Genomic DNA, 24074 nt, shown 5'->3' with positions numbered 1-24074 from the left:
AGGATCAAGTAGGGATATACAGATTTGTTTATATTAAATATCTGTTTGAAAATTTATAATCTACATTGATATTACTAATTACCTACTTTTGCTTATTTCACTATAATGAAGAAAGAGGCAGGTAGGTGTCACAGTGGGTGGAGCACTAGGCCTGGGGTCAGGAAGACTTATCTTCTTCAGTTCAAATCTGACCTCAGACACTTCTTCAATGTGTAACCCTGAGCAAGTTGCCTAATTCTGTTTTGCCTCAGTTTCCTCATTTGTAAAATGAGCTGGAAAAGGAAATGGCAAGCCACTCTAGTATCTTTGTCAAGAAAGCCCCAAATGGGGTCACAGAGAGTCAGACACATTTGAAATGACTGAATAACAAATGAAGAGAGGGGTGAGTTGTTAAGTTATATAATTTTAGAGCTGGAAACTTAGAGATTATAGAATTCTAGTCATAAGATTATCATAGAATTGTAGACTTTAGAGTTAGAAAGTAATTTAGAGATTATCTAGTCTACTCTACCCTCTATATTTTACCTAGAAGAACAAACTGAGACCCAGAGAAGTATAGTGGATAGAATGCTAGACTTAGAGTAAGGAAGATGAGTTCAAATCTTGCCCCAGACACTTAGTAGGTGTATGATCCTAGGCAAGTCACTTAACACACTTTGTGTCACAGTTTCCTCATCTATAAAATGAGGATATTGAGAGTAGTTGTGAGGATCAAATGAGATAAAGTAAAAGCATTCTACAGACTTTAAAGTGCTATTTAAATCCTAGTTACTATTTGTCATCCTGTGACTTAGTCTAGACTGTCTGATTCCCAAGTTATTCAAACCAGTTTTAATGCAAAATTGTTATAAGAAAAAGTAATATTTCCATTCCATAATTTTATTGAATCATACAAAATTAGAAATAAGTAGCATTTTACCAAATTACTACAAATATAAGAGATATTTAGAATGAAATTTGTGTTCATAAAACTTTTGCTAGCAGTTACCTTTAATTTTAAAAGTAATTTATAATTTTGTGCATCTATGCAGTTCTCTTTATAGACATGATTTGTCATTTAATCATTCATTCATCTTTGTTGTTTTTTTCTCTTTAAGCTTTTCAGTTGTGGAACAAAAGAATTATACAAAAGCACTGATGCAGAACGAGCTAAATTCTTTCAACCTCTTAAAAAAGTGATGTTACCACCTAATAGTTTTCAAGGAAAAGTGGCTTTCATCACAGGTGGAGGTACTGGTATTGGGAAAGGAATGACCTCTGTTTTCTCCAGTCTGGGTGCAACCTGTGTGATAGCAAGCCGGTAAATGACTTGTGCAAAAACCTTCTTTAATTTTCTTTCTCTGATTATTGTAATATCAACACAATATTAATGGATGAGAGGTTAAGTAATGTTTTAAATCTTGCCTGATTCCTTTAAAATTTAGAATATAGTTGATTATTTGCATAAAATCACTTTAAAGGAAAATTGTGGGTTATTTGACAGGAAGGAGAGGATGATGTGTGTAGAATTTGGGATATGTAATAACTCAAATTTATATAGAGTTTTGGGGTTGGCAAAGAGCTTTCCTCAACAGCAACCCAGCCCACATTCTATTTAATGGCAAGGGTGGAAAAAAAATAGCTCAAATGAAATAACAAAGTTGTTTGAATTGACTACCCTGCTTTCAGTGGCAGTAATTAATTCTCCTCAAGGAGATAATTAATCTTCTACCCGGGATAACGTAGATTATACCACCATTTTCAGTGAGATTGACAGCTATTGTAGTAATATTTATCTTGATAGATGTTGGCGTGGTAGTAATAATAATGAAGAGAAAATGCATACAAGCGCATATGTATTTATTTGCTACTGACATCTCATGAGTAAAATAACAATTATAATGCAATTATTTAGTGTTTTAAGATTTGAGGAGGGTTTTAGTGCACAGAAAGATGTTGGAGCTCAGCTTTTCAGATAGGTTAAATCGTCTTTGGGTCCAAAAATTATGTATATATAAAATCTTATGTCACCCTTGAGGGCCATTAAGATTCAGTAGCTTTCCCTATAGCCCTGAGGCTGTGAATTGGTTAGTTTTCTCTGCATTAGGCCTATAAACTTTGATCCAAAGCCTGCTGCTGTGGCTTATTATTGTTTCTCATTAGGGTTCATCTTGAGAATGAGAGAGGTACAAACAAATGATCTTAAGTAACTTAATATGTACCTAGCTATAACATGCCTTAACAACAACTGGTTAAAAATGAAAATATTCGACACATTAGCACTTATAGACCAAAAAAAGCACAAAAGGCCTTTTAACTCAAAATTTGACATTTCTAGTGAATCAGGCAAATTAAGTTGTTTCAGTACAGTCATAGTGTTTTCTTTATGCTTGTCCCCCATCCTGATAGTCTGAAATTTTAGAAAAAATGCAAAGAATGTTATCCAAAAGAAAAGAAAGCTTTGTAATATAAAAAACTGTTTAGGACTCATGCAGAATATTACTGCTTTGTTTCTAGGAATATTGATGTTTTGAAAGCTACTGCAGAAGAAATTTCTTCTCAAACAGGAAATAAGGTATTTTTCAGAGAAGTTTACTCATGTTTTGTTTTTATATAAAATCAAATAACAGAACTCTTATTTATTTTAAGTAATATTTTAAGCCTTACTGTTTGGTTTTTGATCCAGTTTTATGATTTATTCAGTATAGGGAACACTAGGTACTGTACATGAAATTATACCCTTAGAAGGTTGCTTAGGGCCACCTTAGAGAAGTTAAGTGCCTTGTCCAAAGATGCATAGGCAGTGGGTAAAAGGCAGGACTTGAACATAGCCCTTTCCAGAGAGATTGGCCTCTGTTTGCTGTACCACTCTCCTTTTCCCTTACTAGTTTAGGATAGTGTCATGTTATCATCTTATAAAACTGAGAAGCTTTCAATTTTCTTTCCTGTTGTGATTTTTCAGGTGCATGCAGTCCAGTGTGATGTGAGGGATCCTGAGAAGGTTAAAAATGCTGTCTCGGAATTAATCAAAGTAGCAGGACTTCCTGACGTAAGTACAAAAGTAGGAATATCACAAGACTTTTAGTGCATTAGATGGTGAGGATGCTTCACAAAGTCACTTTGTAATATAAAATTGACTTTCTGAAGCTCTAAAAACTTTATTTCTAGGGGCCAGATGTGAAATGAAGAGTGATGAAGTGGGAGGCTGTTTTAATCTTTATCATGATGACCTGAAACCATCCCTGTATTTAATCATCTGAGTTCAACATTTACTGATTGTTTGTTATAATTATTTCTTTTTTGGACCTAACCATAATTTTACTGGTATAAGGGACTACCAAAGAAGCAAATCCCTTTACTGAGGCAGATTTGTACCTGCTTTGTAATTTATAATTTTAGAAGTTTGTCTGGGACAATGAGAATGTCTAGCGCAGCCATTCTGTGTCAAAGATAGATTTTGAACCTAAGTCTTCCTGACTCTGAGGCTGCCTCTACACACTGTGCCATTCTGTCTATAATAATAGGTGAAATGTATGTAGCACTTTAACATTTGTGAAGCTCTTTCCATAAATTGTCACATGTCATCTTTACAGTGGCCCTGCAGGTGGATGCTTTTATTTTCCCCATTTTACAAATGAGACATTGAGGCTCAGAAAGATAGGTCTGTAATCATATACTTAATGAGCATCTAAAGCAGGATTCAAATAAAAATAATCATAACTAACATTCATGAAGTGCTCGTTATGTGCTGGGTACTTGCCCAGAGTCACACAGCTAGCAAGTTTCTGAGGTTGGATTTGGACCCAGCCTTTGTGATTCCAGGCCTGTCACTCTATCTACTTGTGCCACATAGTTGTCCTTCTTAACTGTATGTCCAGTGCTGTATTCATTCAGCTGTGCTCTCATAAAACTATGTTCAGGCAGTGGCGTGGGAAGGTTGGCTATTATGCTTTGGAATGATGTCCACAATGAAGTTATTATTAACATTTCTATTTTCTAGAATACAGCTAGCTGCAGTGGCAATTCAGTGTATAATTTGATGCCCAGGTTACTCTTGGTATCCTTTGATAGCTTCAGGGCTTACTAAGAAAATATGAATTTCCTCATCTTTGTAATTTTATCAAAGAAGGTATCTTGGTGGAGCATGTTAAGAACATTTTTATTACTAAAACTTTTCTGAATCACCACAGATTAGTGACAGGCCTGTATGAAGAAAATCATGACATTGTGGCTAAGTCAGGGTATGATGTGGACACACAGAAAAGTTTTTTCAGAATTTAAAGGCAAAGATCCTTTTTGGTGGAATGAAACAATTTGGGTAACCATCTGGGTAACCAATGAGCTTGAGGAAAACAGAGTGCTGCTGCTATGTGGCCTGGTACTGATGTGGCTATCCATAATGCAACTCCTTCCTATTTTATGAATTATGATCCATCAGTAACATTTGATGAGTGATTAGGCAATATTAATAGATGGCTGAACATTTCAGATCCTTTGGTTACCTTTGCAACACTTTATTGGGAAGAACCAGTTGCAAGTGGACACAAATATGGACCTAAAGATGAAGAGCAAGTGACTGTTGTATTGAAAGAAGTAGATAACCACTTTGGTCACCTTGTCCATTAACTTGAGATGTTGGGATTGTGGGAAAGCCTTAATGTGATCATTACAAGTGATCTTGGAATGACCCAGTGTTCTAAGGATAAATTGATAAAATTGGATGCCTGCATTTGAATGCTTAAACTACACTATAGTAGACACAAATCCAGTTGCTGTAAAACTGCCTAAAGAAAATCAAACCTGTGTTTTTAAAAAGGTAGAACATTGTAGTCCTCGCATGAAAGACTGTCTTAAAAATGATATTCCACAAAGATTCATTACCAGCACAGTGGACAAATTCAGCCAGTTTTTTGGTTGCCTGTGAAGACTGGATGATTGTGCTTAATGAATCATTTAAATGTGACCTGGTTATGATAATTCTTTGGCAAGCATGCATCCATTCCTGACTGCCTATGGGCCTGCCTTTCACAAAGGCTACAAGCACAACATAATCAACATTGTAGATATTTATCGTTCGATGTATCATCCTGGCATTAGAACCACATCCAAACAGTGGGGAGCCTTTAATAATACTTAATGTTTATTAGCTAAGCAGCAGTTCACAAATCTCCCAGAAGCTATGGGAATAGTGAGTGGTGCCCGTCTAATGTTAACTTCTTTGACCTGTATTAAAACAAGACATATCATAGAAAACATACTAGAAAGGAAATACAACATTCTGTTTTGGAAGAAAGCAAATAAATTATCAGATGGACTCCAACCTTTATTTCAAGGCTTCTAAGGAAGGGGAACTGAATGCCTCTCAAGGCAGCCCATTTCACTTCTGCTTTGTATCAATTGTTAGGAAGTTTTTAATTGAGATCAAACTTGAACTTTTAAATTTCCATCCATTGTTTCTGATTCTGTGGAGCCAAAAAACCCCAGATCTAGTTTCTCTTTTGCATGATAGCCTTTCAAATAATGAAGTCATCTATCATATGCCCTTTGAGTCTTCTCATTCAATTTCTGCCACTTTTGCATGCCCAGGCTCTGTTCAAGCCTTTTTCTCTCTCTGCATTTTTTTCCTTTTGCTGAATTTGTTAGCTCCTTAATTTACATATGCATTCCTAATCTATCCTTTGAGCTTCATTTCTTTATCAAGCATCTTCAGTGTCTCATCAACATCTCATTTAATTCATTATGCCCAAAACAAAACTAATCCTTTCTCCTAAACTTGGTTGTCCTTCTGATGTTTCTGTTGAGCATACTGCAGTCATCTCATCATCCACATTCATAGACCTGAGTCCTTCTTAACTCTTCACTTTCTGTCATCCCTCATAACCAATCATTTACTCCATTTTATCAAGTCTATCTTTATAGCATCTCTTAGATCCATCTTCTCTTTCCCACCCATCTAGCCACAATTCAAGTTCAGGTCTTTCTGGGGTTTTCCCTGGATTATCTGCTTTTTATCTCCTTGCTTAGACTATCGCTTCTCCAATTTGTTCTCTACATATCTGCAAATTATCTTCCCAAGCTAGAAGTTTTATCATATCACTCCACTGCTCAAAAAACTTTAGTGACTTCCTCTTGCCTTTAAGGTAAAATACTGTCGTGAATGAAATTCAACAAAAGTAGACTGAGGCAAGTTTTCTCCAAGCAATATAACCTTTTATTAACAAGATGTGAACCTAATAATAAAATGGGTCAATGGATGCCTTAGTTAAGCCAAAAACTTCAAATTGAAGACACAGCTCCCTTTGATAAGCATAGAACAAAGAACAGAACAGGGTAGGTGAAAAAATAATAATTGGTTATAGGACTGGTATCATCATGGGAGTGAAGACATGACTGCTTACATCGCTAAGGTGTGGGGGACAATATGATTGTTTGGAAGTTGGGAATTAGGGGTTAGGAATGATCCTTCTTTGTGTCCTGTAACTAAGAAATTTTCATTGTTTGAATTCACCTGCAAGGTTAGAGATAGTGGACCGGACCTTTCTGAATAGCAAAGCAGACATTCTTGAAGGATAATTTGGTGGTGTAAAAATACTATACCAGACGCCCTAGTTTCTACCTGAAATCCCTAAGATGATGGATTTCCTTGAAGCAGGAATAGAACAGTGATTAAAATTTCTGAACTAAGTTCAAAGACAAAGAACTACAACTTAGGCAGTTACCAGAACAAGATCAATTAATTGTAGATTGGATCAATAAAAATGATATAAAAATTAATTTAATTTTCTCAATATAAACTCTTCAGCTGAAGGTCTACATTAAACTCTAGCTGCAACTTGTCTTTCTATTCTTATTTCATATTACTCCCCATCATATGATCTACTTGAAAGTCTAATCAAGCTGTACTATTGTTACCCAAGTCAGATACTTTATCTCCCTCGAACAAATGTCCACAGTTAACTTTCTTCCTCTGAGTCTTTATCTTCCTTCAAGACTCAGTTCAGCTGACACTTGCTCTTTGAAGCTTTCCTTGATTCTCTTAGTTATTAATGTTTTCTTCTTCCTCAAAGGACTTTTTATTTACTTTTGTAGATATCATGGGCATCTTGATAGGATGTAAGCTTCTTGAGGTCAAGATTTCATTTTGTCTTTGTATCTCTGGCACTTAGAATTGTTTAATTCATGTTTTGGAAATGTTTATTGAATTGTGAGCCCCCTGAAAAAGAACTGTATCTGATTCCATGCTCTATTTGTTTTTGAGACTGGATCTCCCTATCTTGTTCAGGCTGGAAATGCAATGGCACACTCCTGATTTGCATGAGAGGTTTGACCTACTCAGTTTTTGAACTGAGGTGAACTGCATGGAGGCCATAGTGGTTCAGGCATGTTCTTCATGTCCTAGTGAACTAAAGAATACTTTCTGGGCCTTCCTTCAAAGTAGTTACTTATCTTTCTAAGGTAGCTAGCTAGTGCTTCCTGTATTCTTTTGTAGGCAACACTCAGTCACCTGCATTAGTCAGACAATGCCAAGTGGTTATGGGATTAGGACACTAGTTTGTCAGGGTATGACATCAGATTTATGTGGAAAATCAATTGACTTAACCTACTGAAGCTCAGGACTTCTGAGCTCAAGTGATCTATTAGCCTCAGCATCCCCTGTATTAGGAATGATAAGCATCATTCCTAGACCAATTTAATTTAATTAGTTTAATTAAAATTTAACATAACTAGGTACTAAGAAACAGGTTAGTAATTAGGTAGTATCGTCAAAGTGATTAAACTGACTTGATGAATAGATGAGAGAAGTAAATATATTATTATTACTACTGCTAATACTAATATTAATAATTGTTATAATAATATATAGTATCCATAATATGAAATAAAGTATCTAGAGGAGATTGAAATGTTGAATAATGAATGCTCTTTTTAGCAAAAACAATTTCATTTGGAAACAGGACAACTTGATTGTCTTTTATTTAATAGGATTATGAAACGAGGATAACAGTTATCTAGTTATCCAGAGGCATATTATCCAGGTTAGATGATTCATGATCTTTTGTGAGGCTGAGAGAGGCACTTTGCTCGGGTCATGAAAAGAATGGGCTCTTCCACCTTCCCCCCCCTACACCATCTTTCTTGTAAATATACTTCGATATGTCAGAAATTAAGTGATATAAACTGAAACCCACAGACCCTGTGGATAACTGGGCCGAATGCTTCCCTAGGTTAGGAGAAAAGTCCTTTACCAGCTGAGATTTTCATCAAGATAAATGAAACAAAATAGTATATAAAATGCGGTCTCAGGCAATAGTTTTCTAGTGGCCTTTCACGGAAACCCAGACATTCGTGAAGCATCTCTTGAGGATCCTTGAAGTAAATTTTGGACATGCTCAATTGGTGTTTGTTCCTTTACTTGCAGGCTTCACTCCAGTACTCAACTAGGGATTATGATTCAGTCTTGGGGAAAATAAAAAGGTTTTCACGATTTCAAAAACTTTAAAAAGTCTGTAGTAAAAAACATAGCTGCATTGTTTCTTATCATGAACTTCAAGTTGATTGAATCATGTAGAAAAATACATGAAAAATTAAAGCACTTGTAAGAAACTATTTTACCTACAAACCTACCCTCCCCCCAAATGTCTGTAACTTTTTTTTTATTTTGATATGCTAGGTTATAGTAAACAACGCAGCTGGGAATTTTATCTCTCCTTCTGAACGTCTCTCTCCAAACGCATGGAAAACTATAACTGATATAGTTCTGAATGGCACTGCCTATGTCACTCTGGAAATTGGAAAGGAGCTAATTAAAGCACAGAAAGGTATTTTGAGTCATTCACTGCTAAGCTAACCTACCCAATTAGAGTAATTAACATAATTCTTAAGATGTATATACTCAGTTTACTCAAATGAATTTGCTATCTCATTAGTTCTGTAATTCAGGAACATGGGTCCCAACCCAGTCATTCATGCCCAATCCATGATTCTTATCTGTGCTCCCTTAAAAATTTGCTACAAGGAATCCACCAAACATGCAGGCGGCCGTCTTCCTTTTCTCCCAACATCATGAGGGTACCATTGTAAGCCTTTGGCCATCCACTTGTCGTCGCTTTGTCCCTTGATGACACTCTTTCCCTCTGTTCTCCAGAGTTCCTTGTTGGTTGTGCTTCAGCCTGCTCAGGCCATAGCACTCACAACCCACAAAATATTTTAGCGTGGGGTTTGATTTTTTTCTTCTCACCTAATTTTTATTAAATTAAATTGAAATTCTAGGTCACTTGTATAAATACATTAGACATGATTTAGGTTTTAAAAAAGTTTTTTTTAAAGTTTTAGAAAAAAGTAATTTTTAAATTAGTAAAAACAATATTTCTCTCACTTCTCTCCCATTTCCCCCTCCTCCACTGACAAGCTAAATTTTAAAAACTATTTGTGTTGGCTAGAATCACATGTAGCAGTTATACAGGGTTAATGAGGCTGAGTCCAGGACTTGGGGTAGAGTCTGATAAAGAACCCAGATCTCAGACAAGCATCACGGTGGTGAAAACTCTAGGAGTCTTTAAATAGGTGAAGTGGATCAAGGTCTGGAAACCAGGAAGTTAAAGGGAACAAGCAGGGAGTACATTGCTTTCTGTGATCAGAAGCAGGTCAGAGGTCTGGAAGTGAGAATGTCCTACAAGATGAACAGGAACAAAAAGATGGAGGAAGTAAATTCAGGAAGCAATCTGGAAATCCATGAAGTCTGGAAGAGTACCCAGTCTGATTCTGAGGTCACAGTTATTTGCCCTAGCGACTTTTTTCTATTTCCTACCAGGAACAGGAAGTAGTACTAAGTATGGCGAACCTGAAACAGTGCTCAGGGAATGACCGCAGCTGGTGAGAGATTTAGAAACCTGGGAATACAGGTGTGCTTTGATGCTGGCTGAGGTAGGCAGCTGGGATTACCGAGAGGTTCTCAAGCTAACCTTTTTTTTTTCAGACTATAAACTTTTATTAGATTATGCATTTGCTACCCTTCTTGTTGCTATAAGCAAAGCATCGTAACGCGTAAAGCAAATTTGGATCTTTTTATCGTCATGAAGAAGTCTGCAATAGGCACTAAAAGCTCCATTGGCTCTATTGTGGTGGAGTTACACATTTGTATTCAGTACAGAGAAATATTTTTGTAAACATGTCATCATGGCCATAAATGATTACAAATCTGGTAGCACAGGAAAGGGAGATTGCATGTTGCTTGGGCCATGGCAGTAGTAAAGATTTTCCCATCAGAAAAAATTCCTATCACTCTCCTTTGCACTCCTCCTTTCTCTCAGAAGCTAGAAAGTGCTCACATTTTAGGCTTAATCACCTTAATTAGTATTCCATGAACTGATGCAGTTTCTAACCTTAGTTTTTTAAAATTTTGAATTCTAAATTCTCTTCCCCCATTCCCCACCATCCTGAGAAAGCAAGCAGTTTGATGTAGGTTATACATGTGCAGTCTTACAAAACATTTCCATTTCAGTTACTTTGTGAAAGAAAACATAAACCAAATAAAACCCCTCAAGGAAAATAAAGTAAAAAAACATGCCTCGATCTGCATTCAGTTCTTTTTCTGGAGATGGATACCATTTTTCATCGTAAGTCATTCAGGATTATCTTGGATCATTATATTGCTGATAGTAAGTCATTCACAGTTGATCATCATTTAATATTGTTGTTTCTGTGTACAGTGGTCTCTCGGTTCTGCTCATTTCACTGTGCATTGGTTCATCTAAGTATTTTCAGTTTTTTCTGACAGCATCCCACTCATGATTTCTTAGAGCACAATAGTGTGCTATCATCATTTGTTCAGCCATTCCCCAGTTGATGGGCATCCCTTCAATTTCCAATTCTTTGCCACAAAAAGAGCTGCTATAAATATTTTTGTACTTTTAGGTCTGTTTCCATTTTGTTTTTTTTTTATCTCTTTGGGATATAAACCTAGTATTTTGCTGGAGCCCTTTTCATGTAGTTCCAAATTGCTCTACAAAATGGTTGAATCAGTTCACTACTCCACCAATAGTGCATTAGTGTCTCAATTTTCCCACAACCCCTCCAAAATTTGTCATTTTCTTTTTCTGTCATATTAGCCAATCTGACAGGTGTGAGGTGATAGCTCACAGTTGTTTTAATTTGCATTTCTCTAATCAATAGTGTTTTGTAGCATTTTTTCATGAGTATAGATAACTTTGGTTTCTTTGCCTGAAAGCTGCCTCTTCATATCCTTTGACCATTTATCAATTGGGTAATGGCCCTTATTTTTATAAATTTGACTCATTTCTCTCTATATTTGAAAAATGAGGCCTTTATTAGAGAAATTTGCTGTAAACATTTTCTCATAGTTATGATTGCTAATTGTATATTTCCATCTGTCATGTTTCCCCCCCATTTTTCCTTCTCTCTCTCTTTTTACCTGGTTCATCCTCAAAAGTGTTTTACTTTTGGCTACTGCCTTCCCCAATTCACTCTCCCTTCTGTCAGCCTTCCTGTCCCTTTGTCTTATTCCCTTTCCCTTCTACTTTCCTGTAAGTTGAGATAAATTTCTGCATCCAAGTAAATGCATATATTATTTCCTCTTTAACCCAGTTCTGATGACAGTAAGGTTTAGGGGCTTCCCTCCCATCCCCCATCTTTCCCCCTACTGCAAAATCTCTTTCATGTGAAATAATTTACCCTATTCTATCTCTCCCTTTCCCCTTCTCTCAGTGCTTTCCTCTTTCTCATCCCTTGATTTTATTTTCTTAGCTATCATCCCATCATATTCAACTCACACCCATGCCCTCTTGTCTAGGTATACTCCTTATAACTGCCCTAATAATTATAAAGTTTTTAGGAGTTACAAGTATCATCTTTCCATGTAGAAAAGTCAGCAGTTTAACCTTATTGAATTCCTTCATGATTTCTTTTTTATTTTTTTTATGTTTCTCTTGAGTCTTGTATTTGAATGTCAGATTTTTCTATTCTTCTCTGGTCTTTTCATCAGAAATGCTTGAAAGTCCTCTATTTCATCAAATGTTTGTTTTTCCTCGGATGGATTATACTCAGTTTTCTGGGGTAGACGATTCTAGATTATAGTCCTAGCTCCTTTGCACTTTGGAATATCAATTCCAAGCCTTCCAATCCTTCAGTGTAGAAGCTGCTAAATCTTGTGTTACCCTGGCTGTTGCTTCATGACATTTGAATTGTTTCTTTTTGACTGTTTCCATTATTTTTTCCTTGACCTGGGAGCTCTGGAATTTGAGTTTTCATTTTAGGAGCTCTTTCAGGAGGTGATTGATGATTCTTTTAGTTTCTATTTTCCTTTTTGATAATAGAATACCAGGGCAGTTTTCCTTGGTAATTTCTTGAAGTAATGATATCTAGTCTCTTTTTTTGATATTGGCTTCCAGGTAGTTCAATAATTCTTAAATAATTTCTCCTGAATCTGTTTTCCAGGTCTCTTGCTTTTTCAATGAGGTATTTTACATGTTTTGTTTTTTTCATTCTTTTGATTTTGTTTTATTGTTTCTTGTTGTGTTATGGAATCATTAGTTTCCACTTGCCCAATTCTAATTTTTAAGGAATTATTTTTTTCAGTTAGCTTTTTTACCTCCTTTTCCATCTGGCCAGTTCTACTTTTTAAGGAGTTTTTTTCTTCAGTGCATATTTTGTACCTCTTTTTCCATGTGGCCAATTCTGCTTTTTAAGAAGTTCTTCTCTTCAGTTAATTTTTGTATATTTTTTTCCATTTAGACAATTCTTCTTTTTAAGGAGTTCTCTTCATTGGATTTTTATGCTTCTTTTACCATTTGGCTTATTCTGTTTTTTAAGGTGGTATGTGTGTGTGTGTGTGTGTGTGTGTGTGTGTGTGTGTGTGTGTGTGTGTGTGTATACGTGTGTGTGCCTCTTTTGACTGTTGACTTTTTTTTGCTTTTTTGTTGACTTTTTATGATCTTTTTTGTTTCACTCTCATTTTTCCCTCCAATTTTTTTTTCTTTACCTCTTTTATTTGATTTTTAAAATATTTTTTGTGCTCTTCCAGAAATTCTTTTTGGGTCTTAGACCAATACACATTTCTTTCTTTGAGGCTTTGGATGTAGCAGTTTTGTCTGTTTGTCTTCTGAGATTTTGTTTTGATTTTCCCTGTCACCATAGTATTTTTCTATGGTCAGCTTCTTTTTTGTTGTTGTTGTTGGCTCATTTTCCAGCTTGTACTGACTGTTAACTTTATATTAAAACTGGTCTCTGCTCCCAGGGTGGATGGGGCACTGTCTAAGCTTCAGGTTTTTTTGTACACCTGTTTTTCGAGCTAATTTTGGAAGTCTGTAAGTTTTCAGTTCTTCCAAGGTGGTGTGATCTAAAGAGAGGTGTGTTTCCTACTCTCTTGGCCTATGTTTTGGTCTGTGAATGATCACAAGCACTTTTTTCCACCCTCAAACTGTGACCAGGGTTCCCACTCCCCTATGGCTATAAACTCTAGTGTGCCAGTACTCCTTCTTGCCCTGAGACTTGTGCCCCAGGACTGCAACCTCTATCTGCATGTGGGTAATTCAACAGAGTCCTGCACTCAGGGCCAGCAAAGGGACCTCTGTAATTTCCTTTTGATCAGCTCTCTGTCCCCCTTATTATCTATGGGCTGGGAGCTCCAGAAACCTCTGCTTCTGATTCAGTTGCCTCCAAGGCTTGCTTCTGATTTGCTGAGGCATTTCCTCTGCTGGACTTTGCTCCACTCTCTGGTGTGACAGACCTTTCCTGCCAATCTTCTAAGCTGTCTTAGGCTAGAAATTTGTTTCACCCTGTTGTTTCATGTTTTCTGCCACTCTAGAATTCATTTTGAGACATTACTTAAAGTTGTTTGGAGGGGAATTTTCTCCACCATCTTGTGCCTCCCCTCCTCTCTCCCACCCTGTACAATTTATTTTACACAAAAGGAGATCAAGTGTAAGTTGCCCAGACTGAAAGCAGCTCCTTCCAAATGAAAACCTACTTCAATAGTTATAATGTTCTTAGCTGTTGGAGCACAAACTAATGAAAAGTTTTCATGACCCTAAACTCAGGAAGGGAGTTTAGAAGTTTTCCAATTCAACTCCTCATTTTACAAATGGCAGAACTGAAGCCCTGAGAGTTGAACTTACCTGGTGTGTCACAAAGCAAGTAGCAGAGCTAAATCTAGAACCCAGATCTCTTGACTTTGTGAGGTTTAGTGCCTCTTTTCTCTCCCCTGAAGTACTAATTCTACCTGTATTTTCCTTATTTTTACCCTTTTGTACAGCAATTGGTTTCAAATATAAAAACTCTACCATTTAAAAAGAGGTCAGTTTGTTTTCAGTATAATTTTGAAGGATGGTGCTTTGCAACCTGATAGAATTTTGCATTGTTGAAAAAGCATGTGTTTGCAAATAAGTTGTTAGTATCAACTTAGAAATGAATCTTTCTTTGAAAATTTTATCATAAACATTTAAATATACCAATCAGACTAAAAAATAAAACGTATTTTGTTCTCATTATGTATCATCTCATGCCTTCCTATATTTCTTTTTTTATTTTTATTTTTAAATAGTTTTACTTTCTAACGGTCAACATAAACTATAGCTGAAAAGCAATCAAAGATAAAAATAAAACAAATAAGAGAAGCAAGAACTAAAATTAAATAAAATGATACCAAAAGCAATTATTGTTATAATTGCATATTTACCTATTATTAAAAGAAATGCAACTCTCCAGATAAACTTTATTAATTCTTGGTGTAAAGCCTATGAATGATAGATTGATTGAGATGTTCTTACAAGGGGAAAGCCTTGTATCTATTTTTAATGATGCTCTTTGTTTTCAGAGTGTGTCACTTCTGAATATATTCTTTCCTCTCTAACCAACACCATCAAGTCATTTCTTGTAGCATAAATTTTAAAAGAAAGAAAAAATGGCTCAGAAAAAAAATCAAAAAACCTGACTCACTTGTCTGCTATGTTTGACAGTATATGCACAATTCCATACTTGTAGTTCCTTATCTCTGCAGACTAGGGAAGAAAGTACCTTTTCTCAATTCTTCTCCAAGGCTAAACTTGATCATTATTATTAGACAGTGTTCTGTTTCACTATTCTTATTCTTTTTATTTACATTGTTGTAGTGTATGCTATTTCCCTGGTTCTACTTACTTCATTATGAATTAATGAAAGGGAATGATAAAGCATGTATTAAGATCTTTCTCTGTTCATATTACTGAGGATACACAGAAAATCAAGACAGTCTTTCCTCTCAAGTGGATTAGGTGGAAAGGTCATTGCTCTCCACTTATTTTCTAGTCTTGGGTTTTCAAGGAATTCAGGTTTTGTACATGGCCCATAGAGTGTTCTGAAGTTTCTTTAATAAGTCCAGGTGCTCTTCCTATTCAACATTATGGTATTTAATCAAGGACTTTTTTTTTTTTTTTTTAACATTCTAAAGCCTGTAACTGATTGATGGAGACATATTCTCACAAGGCAATCAGGGAATGCAACTTTATCACATAATATTTAAAAAATCATTTATTTTTATTTTGAAAGTTCAATTTTATTTTCTGGTTCTAATTCTCTCTCTTACCTCTCTCCACAACTACCCCCTTTCAGAAAAAGAGAACAAAACCCTAAATCAAACACATAAGTTCAAGCAAAACAAATTCCTACCTTGGCCATATTTGGAAAAGAAAAATATCCACACAAACATTAAATTGTACTCTTTTTCTTTCCTTTTCTTTTTCCTTTTCCTTTTTTTAACTTAAAAAAATTATTTTAGACTCAAACGCTAGAACGCAAATACAGAATAGAGAAAAGAAAAACACATATATCATAAACTTAAATACTGGAATTGAAATAAAAGTAAGAAAAGAAAAAAAGCATGTCATGTGCATAGCAGGACATAAGACAGAATTCAAAATATGTGATGATACATTTTAATTTCAAGAAAGCTTGTATAATAAATACAACACATGATGAGAGCTGTCTTTTTCTTTGCTTTATTGTAAGTTTTCTTTTGTTCTCTGCTGTGCACTTCTTACTTTGTTCTTTTTTTTGCCCCCACCAAGGATACAATTAAGTGTGGATACGTTACTGTATAAATATAGACATATACATGCCCATATACATATATACTTACATATACTGACATATACTTTCCCTAACAAATTGATCATTGTTTTTATGTTTGTGAATATCTGTTTTCTATCCCTCCAGACTCCACTGCTTTACTTCTACCCGCTACCTTGCCCTCCTATTACTTAGCCTAGTCTATTCTAAGGATTCTTCCCCTATCCTTCCATTCCCGTAAATCTAAATGCCCTCTTGTAGCCCCCTGTAACCTGTTCCCCCACCCTCCCCTCTAGGGATCCCTCCCTTATCCTCCCATTCCCACTGATTTAAGCATACTTCTATACCCCACTTTAGCATATTTCCTTACCTTCCTCTCTAGAGATCCCTCTCTTGTCCTCTCCTCCTTCCCTATCCCTTTACCATTTTATTTCTTCTTAATTTAGAAGACATTTGGACTCTTCTGTGTATTGTTACCTCTTGAATCCATTCCTGATGAAAGTAGGTTACCAGAACTACCAGCCTTCCTCTCCCATCTAATTCCTCTACCTATTCTTCCTCTTGCACCTCATTTGCTTAAAATAGTTACTCTTTTTAGCTGTTTCTAAATGGTTTTACTTTTTGAAGTCATATTATACTCAGATCTACTCTAATCTTTTCTACGAACTGCCCAGTTACTAATGACAATCTTAGACATGTATACGTTTTATATATATAAAGAATAAGTGGTCTGTCCTTATTGAATCCCTTTTAATCAGCCATTAGTATGTACCTTATGTTTGTCTTGGCTTCAGATCTTGTCAAATCTTCTATTAAGTTCAGGTGTTTATTTTATTTTATCTTTTTAAACAAAGATTGAAAGTCTAACAGTTGATCAAATGTTCATTTTTTTTCATTCAGGATTTTGCTTAACTTTGGTGGATATGATATTTTTGGCTGGAGCTTCTGTTCTTTTGCTCTTTGATATACAGTGTTTCAAGATCTATGGTCCTTTAGTGTCTCTACTGCTAGGTCTTGTGTGATTCAAATTGTGGCACTATCATATTTAAATTGATTTTTTCTTATTGCTTTTAATATTTTATCCTTCAGCTGGGAGTTTCTAAATTTGACTAAGATATTCCTGTGGGTTTTCTTCATAGCATCTCTTTTTGATGGTAATTGGTGGATTCCCCCCTTGTTCTAATGCTTCAGGACAATTTTCTTTAATTAGTTCTTGTATTATTGTATCAAGATTCTTTTTTTGATCATAACTTTCAGGTAGTCACATTATTCTTATCTTTTTCTTCTTGATCTGTGCTCCAGATCAGTTGTTTTTCTTATAAGATGTTTAACTTTCTCTTCTTTTTTTTCATTCTTCATATTTTTTGAATTATTTCTTGATCTCTTATAACTTTGCTGACTTCCCCTTGCCTGATTCTAATTTATAAGGTGTCATTTTCTTCCTTAAGATTCTGGATCTCTTTTCTAATTGATTGACTTTCTTTTCATAATTTTCTTGTTTTTCTTGGGTTATTTTTTTTTTTGGTTTTGTTTAGTTTTTCCTCCATCTCTCTCATTTGATTTTTAAAGTCTTTTTCAAGTTCTTCTATGAATTCTTTTTAGGCAGGTTGCCATTTGATGTTACTCTTTGGGATAGAAGAGAGTATCTTTGCTTCAATATCCTTGTCTGAAGATGAACCATGGTCTTCTCTATTCCCATAATAATTTTCTATGGTTGGATTCTTTCTCCTTTGCCTGTGCATTTTTTTTGTAGTAATTGCTTAATTTTTGTAATCACCTCTAGCCCTTGGGTGTGGAGGATGGAGCCTCATCACTTTTTTGTCAGGAGATGGATAATATGTTTCATCATGAGTCTTCTGGAATTGTGATTGGTTATTGTGTTGATCAGAGTTCCTAAGTCTGTCAAAGTTGATTGTATTTACAATATTGTTATTGTATAAGTTGTGCCCCTGGTTCTGCCCACTTCACTTTCATCATTTCATATAAGTCTTCTCAGGTTTCTCTGACAACTCTTTTATCAGTTCTTATAGCACAGTAGCATCCTATTACATTCATTGTCCATAAGTTGTTCAGACATTCCCCCATTTCTGGACAACCCTTCTTTAATTCTTTACCACCACAAAAAGTGCTGCTATAAATGGATCCTTTTCCTTTTTCTTTGAACTCTTTGGGTATGTATCCAGTAGTAGTATCACTGGATTACAGGGTATTCACAGTTTAAAAGGATTTTAGGCATAGTTCCAGATTGTTTTCCAGTATGGTTGAACCAGTTCATAGTTCTATTCATATCCTTGGAACATTTATCATTTGGGGAATGATTCTTATTCTTATAAATTTGATTGAGGTCCCCAAATGTCTTAGAAATTAGATCCTTAATCAAGAATTGCAAGGATCCACCCCTCCCCAATTCTAGATTTTTCTTTTAATTTTAACTGAATTAATTTTACTTGTATACAAATTTAAATTTTATATAATCAAAATTGTCCATTTTTCTTCCCATGAACCTCTTATCATTTGTTCAAGAACTCTATCCCTATCTGCCAAAGCAGATTCAGGTTCTTCTGTTCTTCTAATTATCTCTGTACAAGCCAAAATCTTTCAAAATTCTTGTTTTTCTCTTGAATCATGTTGGAACATCCTGCTATATTTCTATGTTCTCTTGGGAATACAGAGTCCTAAATGAGTGTTGGTTCAATTTCCTTTGTCTTGAAATATTTAGAGTTGTTTGTACTTGTTTAGATATCTCTATAACAATCTTTGTTCCTTTTTAAATATTTTTCTTTATTTGCTTGTGTTTTAAATTCTTAACTTAATTTTCTTGCCTTTAAAATCTTTGGCAATTTCAGATTTTTCTTTCTTTTATATTTGTTTATTGCTCATTTTCCAACTCCTGTTTTATGGAAGATGCAACAGGGTTTAAACCTCCAGGGTGTTTCAGACCCCTCCTACATTGTGGAATTTACTTAACATCAGCCTCATTCCTTGCCCCAAGTAACCTTACAAAGTCTGTTTTGGCCTAGCTGGATGCAGTCCCTTTTAATTCTGGATTGATGTAGCCCCCTCCACATGTTGGTACCCTGCCCCTCTAATTTCTAGTTCTCTGGCTAAGTGTTGCAACATTGTAGTAATCTGCCTTGTTATACCTTTCCCTCCTCTGGAAGTAGGTGGGCATAGTTGAGTTCTGCCCTTTGTTGCCACAGAATGCTGGGATGAGGATAGGGGCAGGATGCCATGACAGAGATGGCAGCAATAACAAGGTTATTGTTGAGTAGATCCCAAAGCCCAAACTAATGAATCAGGTTGTGTGCCATGCCATAATGGGGAAAAAGGATTCTGAAAGAGTACATTAGCAATTAGCCTTCTCTCCTATTAATTCATAAGGTTGTTGTCTGGCTAAGCTTCTTGGTATCTTGGCCAAAGTATACCACTTGGACTCTTCTCCTTAATGGACTTGCAAAAAAAACATTCATTGTAGTTTTTTCCCATTAGACCCATATATTGGTTTATATGTTTTGCTGCAGGATGGGTACTTTTCTGATGGCAATTTTTTTTATTGTTTTATTTATTTATTTTTAGATTTTGACATTCATTTCCACAAAATTTTGAGTTCCAATTTTTCTCCCCATCTCTCCCCTCCCCCCACCCCATAACATCTTGGATTCTGATTACCCCTTCCCTCAATATGCTCTCCCTTCTATCACTTCCCACCCTTCCCTTATCCCCATCTTCTCTCTCTTCTTGAAGGGCAAGATAGAATTCTATATCCCATTACCTGTATTTCTTATTTCCCAGTTACATGCAATAACAATTCTCAACATTCGTTTCTAGTACTTTGAATTCCAACTTCTCTCCCTTCCTCCCTCCCCACTCATCCCCACTGAGAAGGCAAGCAATTCAATGCAGACTTAATATGTGTCGTTTTTCACAAGACTTCCATAATAGCCATGTTGTGTAAGACTAACTATATTTCCCTCCATTCTACACTGTCCCCCATTTATTCTATTCTCTCATTTGACCTTGTCCCTTCCCCAAAGTGTTTACTTCTAATTATTCTCTTCTCCCATCTACCCTCCCCTTCTATCATCTCTCTCCCTTCACTTGTCCCCTTCTCCCCTACTTTCCTGTAGTGTAAGCTAGATTTTCATACCAAATTGAGTGAGCATGTTATTCCCTCCTTAAGCCATGTGTGTCGAGAGTAAGCTTCACTTTTCCCCTCTCACCTCCTCCCCTTTCTCCTCCATTGAAAAATATTTTTCTTATCTCTTTTATGAGTAATAGTTTGCCCCATTCCATTTCTCCCTTTCTCCTCCCAACATATTCGTCTCTCACCTCTTAATTTTATTTTTAATAGATATCACTCCTGATTCAACTCAACCTGTGCTCTCTGTCTATATGTGTGTTTGTGTGTGTGTGTGTGTGTGTGTGTGTATGTGTGTGTAATCCCTCCACCTACCCAAATACTGAGAAAAGTCTCAAGAGTTACAAATATTATTTTCCCAGGTGGGAATGTAAACAGTTCAACTTTAGTGAGTCCATTATGGTTTCTCTTTCCTGTTTACCTTTTCATGTTTCTCTTGATTCTTGTGTTTGAAAGTCAGATTTTCTATTCAGCTCTGGTCTTTTCATCAGGAATGCTTGAAAGTCCTCTATTTCATTAAATGATCATTTTTTTCCCTGAAGTATTATACTCAGTTTTGCTGGATAGGTGGTTCTTGATTTTAATCCTAACTCCTTTGACTTCTGGAATATCATATTCCAAGTCATTCGATCCCTTAACGTAGAAGCTGCTAGATCTTGTGTTACCCTGCTTGTATTTCCACAATACTTGAATTGTTTCTTTCTGGCTGCTTGCAATATTTTCTCCTTGACCTAGGACTCTGGAATTTGGCTACAATATTCCTAGGAATTTTTCTTTTTGGATCTCTTTCAGGAAGTGATTGATAGATTTTTTTCAATATTTATTTTACCCTCTGGTTCTAGAATATCAGGGCTGTTTTCCTTGATAATTTCATGAAAGATAATGTCTAGGCTCTTTTTTTGATCATGGCTTTCAGGTAGTCCCATAATTTTTAAATTGTCTTTCCTGGTATTTCACATTGTCTTCTATTTTTCATTCTTTTGGTTTTGTTTTGTAATTTCTTGGTCATTAGCTTCCATCTGCTCTATTCTGATTTTTAAAGAACTATTTTCTTCAGTGAGCTTTTGAACCTCCTTTTCCATTTGACTAATTCTGCTTTTTAAAGCATTCTTCTCCTCATTGGCTTTTTGGACCTCTTTTTCCAATTGAGTTAGCCTATTTTTAAAGGTGTTATTTTCTTCAGCATTTTTGGGGATCTCCTTTAGCAGCTGTTGACTCACTTTTCAAGCTCTTCCATGGCCTGGGCCCATTGTATATTTATTTTGGAGGTACTAGATTCAGAAGCCTTGACTTCCTGTGACAATATGCTTTGTTCTTCCTCATCTGAAAGGATAGAAGGAAATATCTTTTCACCAAGAAAGTAACCTTCTATGGTCTCATTTTTTCCCCTTTTTTGGGCATATTCCCAGCCAGTTACTTGACTTCTAAATCCTTTGTCAAGAGGAGGGTCCTAGTGCTCCTGCTTACCCCAGGACCATGCTCAGGGCTGAGATTCAGATCAGCTGCTCAATTCCCCCAGAGGCTTTATGCTCAGTGCTCCAGCAATGGAACAGTGGATGCTGGCTGCTGCCTGCCTGCCTTGGCTAGAAGCCTCCCCTGTCCATCCTCTGCCCTGCCTTGGGCCAGGGCCAGGGGTGAACTCTGCTCCCTTCTCACTCAGGTTGAAAAAGCCCTCTCACTGACCTTTGGTGCCTGTGGGTTGAGGGATCTGTGAACCACTATTGCTTCCAGGGATTTCATTCCCAAGCCTGCTCCAGTCCTGCTCCTTCTAGAATCACGTGGCCAAGGCTGGGCTGGGTTCCACTCTATGTCTCGTGCGACAGACCTTTCCTGTTGGCCTTCCAGGTCACCCTGGGCTGGAAATCTCCTCCACTCCATCTTTCTGTGGCTTCTGCTGCTCTAGAATTTGTTGAGAGTCTTTCTTTACAGGTATTTTATGGGCTGTGGGGGAAAAGCTAGAGTATATACATCTTTCTACTCTGCCATCTTGGCTCCACCCCCACCCAACCCACCCACCCCCCCCCCCCCCCCCCCCACCATGGCAATTTTTAAAACTTAAAGCAGTCTATTTGATGTTGTAGGTTTAAGGTAGACATTAGCACCAGCACTGGAAACATCTAGGCAGCTGCTGTTCTGTGCTCAGCCATCATGAGTCAGCATTACACAGGCAGGATTCTATTAGGCATCCAGAGACTGGGAGGACTATGTTCTGGCTCTCGGCTGTGTCTGTGTCTGCATCTGTCCAGCAGCCTCATGTCTGTTATTCCCCTTGTTCTTTATAGTGTTTATATTTAACTTCGTAGTTTCTTTTGAAACTACATACCTATGCTATGGTTTGTTTAAGCATTTCTCAGTTATTGGATATGTGGGTTGTTCACAGGTTTTTGCTTTTAAGAATGATGCTGCTATGAATGTTATTTATCAATTTGCTGATCACATCTCTAAGCTCTGTTCTTACTAATGGGATACTATGTGTTAATTTCCTAGACATCTTAGACATCAAAGATATTTGATATAAGGATTTTTTTCTTAACTAGCATGATAATGCATAATATGATTGCATGTCTTGTTGAGTTTATTTTGCATAGAGTTTTCTAAAGTAATTTTTTCATCATTTATTCCTCATTTCATTTTTACAATTTTCAATTGTATGACAGCAGGTAACAGCTGGGCTAGGTGGCTCAGTGGATAGAGCACCAGGCCTAGAGTCAGGAAGATTCCTCTTTCTGGGTTCAGAACCAACCTCAGACACTTACTAGCTGCGTGACCCTGAGCAAGACACTTGACCTTGTTTGCCTCAGTTTCTTCTTCTGTCAAATGAGCCAGAGAAGAAAATGGCACACCACTCCAGTATCTTTGCCAGGAAAACCCAAATGGGGTCAGGAAGAGTCAGACACAACTAAACAGCATCCACAATAGCAAGAAGTGGGTATTAGGAACAAAAAACTGGATTTGCAATCAGAGGATCTCGTCTTGAGACTTGACTCTTCTGTTCACAGTAGGCTAGTCACTGTCCTTCCCTAGGCCTCAGTTAATTACCTCTAAATGAGGGGTTTGGATTAGATTGCCTCTGAGGTCCCTGTGAACTCTAAATCTATGATCCTGTTATTGCCTATTGGCTCTTACAGTACATGAGTTTAAATTAAAATTAGGTAAGACTTCTGAGGTCATTGTTGCCCTAGCTTTATCTTATTCGTTGAAAACAAAAGGCGAAACCTTGTTTGGGAAATAGAATGGATGGTATCAGACATCAAAAGCTAATGCAGAGGCCAGGGGAAGACATCTGAATCAAGATGTCAGAAAAGCTAAAGAAAATAACCAAAATAAATAGCTCAGGAACACAGCCAGAGTTGGAATGAGGAAATACCAAATGAACAGCTTAAATGAGTAAAGCTGATCTCTGCTCTGGAGAACTAAACCAGAATTAAGTAATGGACCAACCTCAAGCTCTCCAGACTAGGGATTCCAGGTATGTAACACCATGCCTGGCTGTGTTTCACTTTTAGACATATCTTCCTAGGACCTCTTGCCTCCCTAAAGTATCCCCTCATTGCTCTTGGTTTTGTTTTTCAAAACCAAAGAGGTCTTGTACTATGGATTCCCTTGAAAATGAGTTGGACTAAATGACCGCTTTTAGCTCTGAAATTGTCACACTGGCACAATGACATAGCTTTGACCACCGTTTCAGCCTGTTGAAACCCTTTTGGATCCTAATTTTGTCATCTCTCCAAGCTTTTTTCCGTCTCCATCTTCCATGCCTTCACCCAGTCTACACTGGACAGATTTCTTAAACTTTCTCTACTTTTGCTCCTTCATCTACAAAGCAGGAATGATGATAACAATTCCCTTACCTACTACATAAGGTTGCCATAAATAAAAACCTGTGATGGATGTGAAA

The 24074-nt window shown here is 36.5% G+C and overlaps 1 protein-coding gene and 1 pseudogene across 3 annotated transcripts in view; both read left to right on the top strand.

The window, feature by feature from the left end:
- DECR1 (2,4-dienoyl-CoA reductase 1) overlaps positions 1-24074 on the top strand; it is a 47626-nt gene that overhangs the window by 9989 nt on the left and 13563 nt on the right. For all 3 annotated transcript variants that reach the window (XM_072603610.1, XM_072603612.1, XM_072603611.1), the window contains 4 exons: positions 1098-1300; positions 2497-2554; positions 2942-3028; positions 8651-8798. In XM_072603610.1, coding sequence (XP_072459711.1) covers positions 1098-1300; positions 2497-2554; positions 2942-3028; positions 8651-8798 — 496 coding nt within the window. The remainder of the gene's footprint in view (positions 1-1097; positions 1301-2496; positions 2555-2941; positions 3029-8650; positions 8799-24074) is intronic.
- On the top strand, positions 3933-5003 carry LOC140500744 (bis(5'-adenosyl)-triphosphatase ENPP4-like; annotated as a pseudogene).

Source organism: Notamacropus eugenii, chromosome 4 (genome assembly GCF_028372415.1).
Source record: "Notamacropus eugenii isolate mMacEug1 chromosome 4, mMacEug1.pri_v2, whole genome shotgun sequence".
In the NCBI taxonomy this organism is placed as follows: Eukaryota; Metazoa; Chordata; class Mammalia; order Diprotodontia; family Macropodidae; genus Notamacropus; species Notamacropus eugenii.
This window is presented reverse-complemented; position numbering and strand designations above follow the sequence as displayed.